This window comes from Triturus cristatus, chromosome 4_2 (genome assembly GCF_964204655.1).
Source record: "Triturus cristatus chromosome 4_2, aTriCri1.1, whole genome shotgun sequence".
Taxonomy (NCBI): domain Eukaryota; kingdom Metazoa; phylum Chordata; class Amphibia; order Caudata; family Salamandridae; genus Triturus; species Triturus cristatus.
Genome location: NC_140586.1, coordinates 594504065 through 594516603, shown reverse-complemented (window position 1 = coordinate 594516603; position 12539 = coordinate 594504065). Strand labels below are relative to the sequence as shown.

Genomic DNA, 12539 nt, shown 5'->3' with positions numbered 1-12539 from the left:
CCAATAAAATCACACTACAGATGATTTACTAAATTTCATGGCAACCTGTGGGCCGTTCTGTTTATGTTGTTAGCAGATGTTTCCATGGTTCTTTTATTGTGTATACATTTTTTTATTGTATCTTCATTCATAGCAGTCTGACTTTGTATAGGAAATAATGAAAACCTAAAAAAGATAACCACAATTTCTACATGAAAAAGTTTATAGCGGTGGCAGGTCATGCAAAGCAGGTTAATAAACATTTTCAAGGCTCAAAAGAAATAGTCATGATTTCAATGTATCACAAAGCAAGTACACAAATATTTGTTTTGAGTGTGTAAGTGACTAGTTTATGTCATACCTCATACTTTAGTATTAATTATTTTACACGCATAAGTAGTTAATATAATTTTCCAATCAATAAAGAAAATCACTCACAAGGCCTGCTCGGGATTATCATCGAGGGACAATCTTCATCACGAAGAACCTCTGTAATTCGCTAAAAAAATAGAAAGATTATTTTAGTTCAGAAGTCAGTGCAAGTACAATTTGTAAATGTTGTTCAAAATGAAATCTCTTTACATTCAATGTTGAAACAATATATATTGAACATTGAATGGTGTTGTTCCCTCCTAGAAATCATGTCACAGATTTACTTTGCGTCATGCAAGGTGACGCAAGGCAGCCTATAGCTTGCTTGGGATGTACAAACCCACTCAAAGTTCTGATTTGCATGGCCTTGTGTGGCTCTGTAAACAAAAGTATTGCAATGCAGCAACTTGAACTGCATTGCGTTGCATTTCTTAGAGTTCGGTGTTCCATGGGTGGAGCATGGGCATTCCCGTGCATCCACCCATGGATTTCACGCAATTACAGATTTACTAAAGTTTGTAAAGCTGGAATTGCTTGATATCGGTATACCTACCATAGAGAGCCGTAATCAGGAGAAACATGTGTTTTTTCTCCTCGTTACTTCCTCTTTCTATGTGTGATGTATTCTGCATAGTGATTAGAAAGAGGAAAATGCCCTCTTTGTATTGTTTTTGTGCAAACAGGCTTCCCTTCCTGCACAAAAACAATCCTGCCCATAACGCAGACACCCTTGCACCATCTTAGTAGATATGCCCTTTTTCAGTGTTCTCCATTCATTCCATGCAACACAGCAACTTTGTTTGATGCATGAACATTTGATAAATGTGCCCCATAGTTTTAATGGTGTCACTCTTTATTTGGGGTATATGTAAGGACATTGATTTTATCAAATAATGACATATTTCTGTTCCACAAACCATTCAACTAAGTACCACGGATACAGTGAGCACAAGTACTTGGCAAGGCATAGCAGACAGTGTGGGAGAGAAAAGATGTCCAGTTGCTGGAAAGTGGTGGCCTTGTCTGTAAGCAATTGGGTTATTAGTTGAGAGGAGTGGTAGCCCTATTCAAATAATAAATAATAAACACAATCCTTGTGAAGGTGAACCACAAAAGCCACTAAATTAGCATGGGCTTAACCAGCGGTGGCCGGCATTGCTCACTCACAGGTGGGGGGGTAGGCAGGTGTTTCGCGAGGGGGGCCCGCAGGAGGTGGGGGTCAAGGGTGGTGACGTGCAGGGGTGGGGGCAAAATAGTTTAAAAAAATCTAAACTTACCTCGAGGCCGGGCCCAGCATCCTCTCTGGTCCTGCTCTTCTGCCTCCAACAGGAACAGGAAGCAGGCAGCCAGGCTCCCTCCCCTGAGCCAATCGCAACGCTGCATTGCAGTGTTGTGATTGATTTGAGCACAGTGACATGGCACTCAGCCAGGGGCTGGAGGGGTGGGCATGTTATCCATGCAGGCTGTAATGCTGCCTGCATGGAGAACAGGGAAGTGTGTATGACTGGCCCAAGAGGGCCGACCAAACAGTCACTGCACTCTTTGGAGTGGGCAAACCACTCCTCCCCTGCTCAGCTCGGAGAGCAGAGCAGTCCCGCACACCCGCCCGCAGCAAAGCAGTAGGACACGTCAGGAAGCATAAAATTATAATAACTTGGAGTTACTATCATTTTATGTTTCTCTTCTTCACAATGCATGAAAGCAGTGGGGTGACGCTCCTCCGCCATAGCAGAGGAGCCGCCCTTGGGCTTAACCCTCTAGTATCTTGGTACAAAGCAGGCAGATGTAACTTAGAGGCAAACTGTAAAGTATTTATACAGCACTCAAACAGAAATAAAGTGAAAACATCACACCAATAAAATCCCAAACCGATTTAGAAACAAATAAAGTAAATGCTAATAAATAAAATGACAGCAAAATTATCAAAATCCATTCAATAGAATTGACGATATGAGTTTTTAAAGTTTTAGGTGAAAATAGTACCAAGAAGCACAAACCTCTGGTAGAGCTGGACCGGGGAAAGTCACAAGTTCAGGCCGACAGCGATGGAGCACCGGCGGATACAGGGCCCAGGTTAGTCTAGCTAAAAAGTTACCTCTTTAAGTCTGGATCAAAGGGTGCTGTTTGTGTTGAAAGGAGGAGGCTGTCAGCATGAGGAGCAGGTCCAAAGTTGTAGGCAGTCCTTGCTGTAAAGCGGAGCTGGTCGTCACTGGAGCTTCACGTTGTTTGATCATTGTGGCCAGTCACTGTCATCATGAAGAGCAATTTCTGCTGGAGCTTCGCATTGGTGGTTATCGTAAGTGGTCCATTATTGGGCGGAGCCCAAACTTCTATCTTTTCACCTTTCCTTCAGGATGAGTTCTCACTTTTGCCAGCCAGATCCTCAGAAACAATGGCAGTCCTTCTAAATATTCCAAAGGTCCAGGACTGTTCTGATTAGAAGTTCAAAAGATGCAACTTTTATACCTTGTTCAAGCCTTTGTGAGGAAAATTCCCACAAAACTGGTTCTAGTCAATTTTTCCCTTTTCCCTGGATTTGTCTCCAAACTGTCTAGGAGGAAAAATGCACGGCCAGTTTGGTGCCAGGTTCCTTTGTGTGTGCTGCAGACAGGGCCCTTTAAAGTGTAATCAAGGCAGGCTACAGCTCCTTCTCAGCAATCCTGAGAGGAAGACCCACTCCCCTTACACCTACGCATTCTTTGTTCCCATGTCTGATAGCAAAACAGAACAGAACTCACAGCAAGAGAGGCATTTACAGTCAGGTGACCCAGGACACTGGCAGAAGGGCAGAGTTGATTTTGGCAGAGAAAAATCAACTTTCTAAAAGTGCCATTTTCAGAATAGTAATTGAAAATCCAACTTTACCATTAAAGAGGATTTTAGATTACAATTCATTTGAGTGTAAACATCGTTCCTGTCTGCTCAAAATCTGAGGTTGGCACATGGTAAATGTAATAAGGCAGCACAGCTTTACTCTAAGGGAGAGATAGCTTTACAACCAAAAAACGACTTTAGGGGATTTTAACTGCCAGGACATGTAAAACTTAAATCCACATGTCCTACTTTTTAAATACCATGTTTCCTGCTCTATTATCTATTAGGATCTTCCTTGGTTTAAAAAGAAGGTTAAGGCAAGGTTTGTAAGGTTGAAATGGCAATTTAAAAGTGCACCACAGGCTGAGGTGCGAGCCAACAAACCACACTTTAGGGGTGACTTATTAATATATAAGACATCTGTTTTGCTTCATGGCAAAGGAACTCTTCCTTACTGTGTGTTATTGCAGTACTTCGAAATGCAGCCTAGCTAGAACACAGTAGTACTCTGGTTGCCATATATTTGCCAAATATGTGGGTGATGTAAAAATAACCTGTAGCCCACATAAGACATGTTCTCCCATGCCACTAGTGTGTTTTCTGTGCCATCATCTATGGCCTTACAGTAAGGTTAAATAGATAAATGGGGTGACACCAATATCATTTTAGGAACATCACACACATGCTGTTCACAGCACCCACAGTTCTAAAACCAGCAATGGAAGGGTACAGTAAAAGGCAAACCATCTAGGGGGACCAGACAGAAAATGTAAATTTGCTACAATTTCATAAGTATGATAATAAGGCACCTGTCTCTTATAAAACTTTAAAATGTAATACATGGGGACAGGCCATGTCAAGCCACAAGCTGTCTGTTGTTCTTCAAGGCTCTAGTATGGCTCTCTTCCTACAACAGCGTTGAACAGTAATGTAGTACATAGAAGCCAGGTGCTTCTCAGTTTCATGTGGTCGAAACATCAGTCCATCTTTTAACTGGTCCTTTTACTTTAGGGAGCATCACAGATCTTGATCTTCTGGGGGCCGTCCTCCTTCTACTGAATGAGAGAGCTCGCATACAAGGCAATGTGCATGGAAATATACTTCCAGACCAAGGGCCAGATGTACGACCCTATTTTGCATGCGCAAACGGGTTTGCGACCCGTTTGCGCATGCAAAATACATATGGGCCATGTAGTAATCCTATTTAGTGAGTCACCATTTTTTTGTGACTCTCTAAATAGGTTTAGCGACTTGCTATTAGGAAGGGACGTTCCAATGGCATCCCTTCCTAATAGCGAGTCTGAGCCCTTTGTAAGACTGTTTTGCAACTGTAATTGCGGTTGAAAAACAGTCGCAGTTTACCACACTTCTCACTCCCAGGGGACCCCTTCCCATTTGTGAATGCAGGGGGAAATATTTTTTAGGGGCAGGCAGTGGTCCCAGGGACCACTATTGCCCTTAAAAAATGAAACAAATTTGTTTAATTTTTCTTTTTTTTAAATGCATCCCTTTTTCCTTTAAGGAAAACAGGCTGCATTTAAAAAACTGCTTTATTTAAAAGAAGTCCCAGACATAGAGGTCTGCTGACCCCAGCAGACCACCATACCTGGGAGGCCCAGCCATTCCCAATGGGGTCGCAAATTGCGAGTTCCTCATTAATATTCAATTGGCAGGCAATTTGCGACCCCATTGGGAATCGCAAACAGTGTCTGAGACACTGTTCTACATTGTGATATGTGACTCGCAAATTGCGACCTGCAATTTGTCGCAATTTGCGAGTCGCAATTCACAATGGTCGTACATCTGGCCCTAAGTGTTCCTAACTAATCCTTCATCAAGGCTTTCCCTGAGGCTACATCGTGTCTGTTAGGAGATGTCTGTGCTGCTCTGATTAATAATGGTGAGTTGTTCTCCCGGCTCCCAAGAAAGCAGCGGGTTTAGTTACAATTATGCTTACTGGTGTAGGAAGGTGGATATCTGACTATGGTTACCCCCAACTTTTTGCCTAGTGTCTAGCTGGTTTTTCGACTTAGTTGGCCTGAGATCCTGCCATTCAGGGTCTCAGGCTGTCTGCTCTCTCCTTAAAATGGACTCCATGTACCCTAGGTGCATACACAATTGGTAAGGATCACCTTATTGGACCCTGTACAGTGTACCCTAGGTACCCAGGGCATAGGTGTACCCTAGGCCTCCCAGGGGCTGCAGCATGTATTATGCCACCCCTGGTCTGGCCTTCCAATCAGACACAACTGGCTGATCACTCAGCTGGGGCAAGGTCATGTAATCACCCCTTGCTTAGATATAGTATATCTATATCTACCTTATATATAGACACATGTGTACCTATCAGACACTCCTATGGCAGGCCTTAACAATCCTGGAGGCAGAGTGCTTGGTAACATGTGAGATGGTGCTCTAGCATGAGCTGAGCCTGTCTGCAGCTTTCGGAACCATGTCCTTATAGCTGTTCTATGATATAGCCTACCATATACTCTTAAAGTGCCTTATAATCTTAAACGGTTATGGTAACTATGGTTTGGCTTTATCAAAACATGTCGTGTAAAGTGTCTAACCCTTTCGAATAAAACCCCTATACCATTTCTGGTGATGAGGATATTATCCCTCCCTTCTAGAGGGAGAGATATGTTAAAATCCTACTTTGCTGTTTAACTCTAACCAAAGCCTCAGCATCACAAAATGGATGCTGCTGCCACAGACACAAGTCTGACCTCCTGCTGCTGGGAGTGATCCCAGCCAGGGAGGCCTGGACAATAGGTTTCCTGCTTGGGGAGGTGCTAGCACCTCCCCAGACAGCCTTTAGTGTATTGGGGCAGGGTGGGCTGAAAGGAATGAGACATGCCTGGGGCACACAAGGTGTCCCATGCATAGTCCAGTTCAAACCGGTGCTGGGGCACACCAGCCCCAGTCCTGGCGCGAAACTGGACAAAGGGAAGGGGGTGTAACCACCCTCCTCCCAGGTCCCACCCATAAGGCGTGACCTAGCAGGTAACCCAGCCCCCCCGATTAGTATAAGAGTGGGAGTTGGGCCTCAAGACTTTAGATTATCCTGAACCTGCAAACTTGAACAGAAACTCTGGACCTTCGACATTCGACGAAAGAAGAAGACTGAAGAATCTCCCTTGTGGCCAAGGAGTGGCTACCCTGTGCAAACAGGCACCATCAAGAGACTACCCTTTGCTTTGCCCAAGTTCTACAAGGAACCGACTGCAGAGCCCGACCAGAGCCTTGACTTCCAGACTTCTCCGACCCTGATCCACATCCACAGCAGAGCTGAGATCCGTGGAGGCGACGAGAGACGTGGGACCGGCTACCTGGGAAAAGTGGCTAGTATCTTCAAGCGCAGCTTCTGAGGCACCCTCGAAGTTGTGCACCGGGGATTGAGAAGCCCCAACCCCAAGCACCATCTGCACCGAAGACCAGCCCCCCACACTCCACGAGTCCTGCGTGGGGCCTTTCTGCATTTTCCTGCTTGCCGCGTCTGTCCAGTTGCTTGCCCGCTGGCTAGTGGCCTTTGTGACGACGCACCCCGTAATCTTCAGCGCTGGTTTGGCTCCTCCAGACTGGCTCCTGCTCCTTTGAAAAAGAGAAGCATCCCAGACCTTCCTGGTCTGCACCAGAAGCAAGTCCTCCGTTCTGCGTGGGTTCCGCTTGCCAAGGCTTGGTGAGTCCTAGTCCAACTTCGACACCGCCGACAGCAAGAGCCTTCGTGGGACAGCTCGCCTCCTGGTCCTGGTCGCCCTCGACGCTTCCTGGTCCTCGTGGCTGCAGCGACAAGCTTCACCTTCACCTGCAATCTTCACGACATCACCTGGTTCCTTCCTGGTTCCACGTGGTCACTGGCTAGGGACCTTGACTCTGTCCCTTCTGCTTGCAGGTCTCCTCTCTTCTTGATCCCAGCCTTGGGATCCACCGGACACTCTTCACTGACTGCCTGTCAGCATCTTTCTTCAGGCATCCATAGGAGTCGACGACGAAACCCGACGCAACTTCACCCCTATGCACCCGCAGCCTGTGGGCTAGGTAACTTGGGTACCCCGGTGCTCATCAGGATAGTGACTATCCTAGTGTCTAGTTTTCCAGTCTCGACTTCCTAGCTACTCCGGAAGTGTCCTAAATCTATCTATTTCTAAACTGTACTATTGCTAGTGACTTTTACGCATTACGCGTGAGTGTTTCCACTCTGCACCTGAATCCCGTGGGCCTCCCACTTCCTAACCTTTGGTAGTATAGTGTAGCCCCAGCGATTCCCTAGGCCTAGGCCTATCCTATTTACGTGACAGTGGTCCTTATACCACTTACTTAGTATATGGTTTGCGTGGCCCCTAGGGCCTAACTGTATTACTTACCTGTGTGACTTAATGTATGCATAAATAAGACTGTGTTGTACTTACCTCTAATCTCATAAAGAGTGCTGAGGGTTTGACTAGAATAAATACACTTTATTTTATATATATATCTGTTGTGGTGTCCTTTCATTTGGTATTCAAGGGATTATATATGGTATCACAGCTGGCTTCACATGCCATTCAGAGTTTAGCCTAAGACTGCTCTTGTCCATGCTACCACTAGGATAGCTGGTCTATAAGGTTGACTTTACAACCAATCACCATGAGGGTATTTGGACTGATATAAGGTGTACAATAGAACTAGTGACATCATACATCAGGCCAACTTCTCACAACTGGCACCTGGGAAAATCAGCATAAGGGAAGAAATGGACACCATGTCTTCCTTTATGCCCCTGGAGTCAAAGCTGGAGATGCATAAAGATATAGCTGGATGCTCCTCCCTCAGAGTTGTGTTTTGGTGTGCCAGCGTCAATGGATTTCTCTGCCTTGCAAAATACAATACAAAGGTTTTTGCTGATTGCAGAAATTGGCATACAGTCTGCTTGTTGTGGTCCCAACCTCAGTAGTGTAGTGCTTCGAAGGAGACAACAACTCCAACTGCATAGACGTGTGGTCCCCTGCTAGACTGAGAGAGAAACATATGGGGAAGCTTTATGATATTTCCCAGGTGTCTGTGGCACATGAGCTCCTGGTGGCCCTGTTCCTGAGGAGACGGTGAATGTCACATAGTGAGCATTATGAGTTTTTTATTCGGAGTACCTGTTCTGTTTGGCTCACCCAATATACATTCTTTCTCTAGGTTGCAGGCGGTTGTTTGTTGTGAGTATTTTGTTGTTAATTATGGAACCTTCCCTATTGGTACATTGGCTTCACTCTAGTGCTTTGACTATGGAAGTTACTTTCCTACAGTAGTATTGCATATTGATGTTTTCCCTTTTTCCCCTCTCTTTTTCATGTCAGGGGTCCGATATGATACATGCAAATCTTGGGTTTTTGTTGAATCTCGTACATTGTGGCGTTAAAAATGTTCAAATGCTTTACAGAGGGCTATCTTCACAAGGATCTATGTCTGAGTTAACAGCACTTTATCGCAGCCAAAGTTGCAATAAACTTATCACCCCAATCACAAGCTGGTGTTTACATCCCACAGCACCAGTTTACCCACGATAGCAGCCGCAAAAAACATCGCCACAAATGTCCCCCGCAACTATCGCTAATGACATGCAGAGTAAGCGTTCCTGTGCCAAAAGCAGTGACAACACCACTCCACAACATTCACAACGAAGAGCCAGAACTGCGATAAGAACACAAAACAGGCGATAAGGCGCGTTAGCAGCAGGATTTTAACACATGCTCTGACCTGGTGTAAAGTCGGACCACAGCCTGCACCACAAAAGGGAGACCAGCCCAGAGCCACATCGGAAGGGCAACAGATGCCATGGAGCCACTAGTCATGTGGCCCGGACACCCAAGAGGGCCACAACACCCACTGCCACCACCCCATGAACCCAAACACCACCCGGACCACCCCCCCGGACCACCACAGAGGCAGCGCAGACAAAGACAGCGGACCCCCAGGAAACACACCAGCCTCACAGACCCAACACCTGACAATGTCATTGCCCACTACAGGCTCAAAAGGACAACCATCACACGCATCCTGACCAACAACGCCCAACAGGCCGATGGCACCAACACAGCGGATGACCAACATCCCACCTCACACAAAGCTGCTGGCTGTGCTGCACCTGTTGGCCCCTGGTACCCCCTAACCAACACCAGCCAGAGTCGGAGGAGTCACACAGCCAGCCAGACGTGATGGGATTCTTTTGATCTTCAAACATTTACACGTGCTGTTGCCTTTCCGAGGGATTATATTCTTACTTTCAATATTAATTTCCCCCGAGGGGCCTTAACCACACCTTCAACATTGAAGACCCCATTTTATATTCTATGCGCCAATCTGAATATTGAGCACTCTGCTTCATTTATGTCTTACTGAAGGATTTACATACATCTATTGACTAAAGCCCTGAAGAAGTTCCTGTGGCAAAGGGAACGAAATGAGTTGGCTGTTTGCTGTTTCTAAAATAAAAGAAGAAAAATATTGCTTTGGAATATACTTGTTTATTGGGACTTAACTCTGAGTGCACCTTCTTTTTTGTGAAATTTCTTGGACTATTGAACATCTAACAACGACAGATGTTGGAAGTTGCTGCACCAAATTTAAAAAATCTTCTTAGACTTAGGAATTGAAGTGCTTAACCTTGGTCCGTCATTGGTGTTGTTTTTTTGTAGTCACTGTACATGTGGCCCTGCCAATAAAGGGGCTGGGCGCACGTGCCCGTAGCCAGTTCAACATTATATCTGCGTGTGTCCCTGTGGTCTTGTTGTATGCATGAGGTCCCTGGGCCAGACGACATTACATTGTGCTGTGTACAGCGGATGCAGACATGTCACCTCAAGCAGCGGGTTGGAGCTTGGACATGTGGCTTTGTCATCACCCACTCAATTCGTAAGGGGAGTGGCCCGGGCCATCATACGCAGAGCCAACGTGGGTGTGTGCCTGCTATTTGCGTGCCCCTGGGCGTGGTTCTGTACTGTGAATGTGCATCTGCATGTGTCACTATGGCTGTGTGGGTCTACTTTGTGGGGTGTAGGTGGTCCATGAAGGGTAATAGACACCTAAGTATGTGATCTAGTTCACCTACCATGAGTTTGGACCACACCCACACCTGTTCGGCCAACTCCTTTCGGCGTACTGACATATGGCATTGGGGTGCCATGTGTGGGTGGGTGAAGTGTCGTGAGCCAGCTGTGCTTGCGTGTGCTTCCTGCTGTGTGGTCTGTTGTAGGCTCTGTGTTCTCCTCTAAGTAGCTTAGCTGCCCGGGTCCTGGTGGTGGGTTGCGTGGGATGTCCATGGGCTGTTGTAGGGCGTTGGTGTCAAAGGTGTGGTGGTTCTCTCCGGCATCACAGATGTGTTGTCTTCTGTGCTCTGCTGGAGGTGTTGTGTGCCCCTCTGCAATGTGAAGGGGAGATGTATGTTGACATTGTGTTGACATGTATGTTGGCGCATTGTTCTGGTTTACATGCAGACTGTATGACAATGTACATTGTGACTGTTTGGGGGGTGCTGAATTCTGCTGCGGGACAGTGTACATTTGGACTACATGATGGATGTGAGGTCGTACGCATACATTTACATTTCACAGTTTCCTGCTCTGTCAGATGTAGTAGGCATGTTTCTGTGCATGTGCGGAGCCAGTTGTGTCCTCTGTTCTGCAGTGTCGGCTATGCGCAATGTACCACGTTGTTGTCAATGTGGGTGTGCTGTTCTTGCTATGTGTGTGTGCTGCAGTGTGCCAAGGAGATGAGGGACATGATCCAGGATAATTGTGGGTGTGCAGTGTGCTACACCTCATTGTGCTTGTGTACCATTGTGCCCATCTCCCCCTGACCCCCCAGTCCCTGCTCGTTACTCTCCCTGCTGATGTTGTGTCAGGTCCTTTCGAGCTGTGTCCGTACTCCCAACTCCTTGCACCATCTCCACACTGATGACTGTGGCCTCGGTGTCCTCCAGCTCCTCCAGTGGTGCAGGATTGCCACCTCCTGTCGCCGTTGCTGCCTTCCTGTTGGCAGTGGGTTTGTGCCTGGTTTAGGTTGTCACGTCATGCCGGAGCCTCTTGGCCTCCTGGATTGGCCTCCTCGGCACTCTGACTGCATTCCAGGTGGTCTGCTTGTGGGTCAGTTGCTGGTAGTGTTCTGTCACCTCCGTGACACTGGTCTTGTTTTCCTGCGGTCTGCACCCAGTCTTCCTCTCCCTCTTCTTCTTGGCCTTCCCTGACCCCGTTGTTCCTTGCTGGTGGTCTGTGGGGGTTGTGGGGTTCGCGTTGGCCTCTGCGCTGGGTCAGGGTGCATCCATGTTGCTAAATGCTTTCTGGTGTGTTTCTGTGGTTTTTATGGTGCAGCCAGACGTGTGGAATTTGCAGGTCTGTGGCTGGTTTTCGCTACTTTTTGTACCGCGAATGGCCTAATCGCATGATTTTTTGCTTCGCGTTTCACATTTTTGCGCCATGGTGTTGAATTTTGCGCGGCCATTTGAGGCTTTTTCTGGTGACTATTGCATGCTGCTGCCACGTTGTGAATACTTTGTTGGCACGGCGTAATTTTCCCGCGACGGGCTGCGATGTTGAGAGTTGCATTAAGTTACTCTTGCAGTAGTTACACACGTTCTTGTGAATATACCCCAGAGTGTTTCCCTCAGTATTTTGCAATATCTATTGGATGGTGAGTTGTGTTTCTGTAGCACATGCCAATGAGGCATTACTACTGTTCAATAAAAACATTTGAACTTAAAATGAAATAGATTTAAACAAATACAGTCAACCACGAGATAGTGATTAAACAAGACAGGAGATTAATGCATTTCTGTCATTGACACAAGAAAAGTTTTTGGGAAGGTGAATGGATAAAACTGACTCATGGTATAAGTTTCAACAACATTTGCACCATTGTTGTGTGTCAGTTAGGTTACAACATGAGGTTTTGAAGTGGGAGTGGATTGCCAATTGAAAGTGACAGGCAGTAATATCCGTGTTGGTGAAACTAAATAAGGACATAATTAATGATTGCTTTTAAACGCACCTGTGATGTTGGCTGACAAATGCAATATCTATGATCTTTGTATCCATACAAGTCAGCACCTATGCCAGAAAGTGCTAATCAATAAATTGACCTCTTGGGTCATACAAGCCCTCACGTATAAGAGTTTTACTCTATAAACCAACAGTATATATACACTGGCACAGGTAGTTGAATAGCAATCTCTGGAATTCTAAGGCCATGTTCAAATAAAAAATAAAAAATAAAAATGATCGGAGATCACAAGGCATGCATAGGTTACCGGACTTCGATCATGGTACTAGGGGCCTTTTACTATTGATGTCCTGGGGCTGGCAAACTATGGCACTGCAGATTGGGTGCGTAGTACAGTCCTTCTGCAC

The 12539-nt window shown here is 46.1% G+C and overlaps 1 protein-coding gene across 7 annotated transcripts in view; it reads right to left on the bottom strand.

Annotated features, from left to right (window-relative positions):
* Window positions 1-12539, bottom strand: part of SLC44A5 (solute carrier family 44 member 5) — a 745501-nt gene that overhangs the window by 155268 nt on the left and 577694 nt on the right. For all 7 annotated transcript variants that reach the window (XM_085602261.1, XM_085602262.1, XM_085602266.1 and 4 more), the window contains exon 7: window positions 418-478. In XM_085602261.1, coding sequence (XP_085458387.1) covers window positions 418-478 — 61 coding nt within the window. The remainder of the gene's footprint in view (window positions 1-417; window positions 479-12539) is intronic.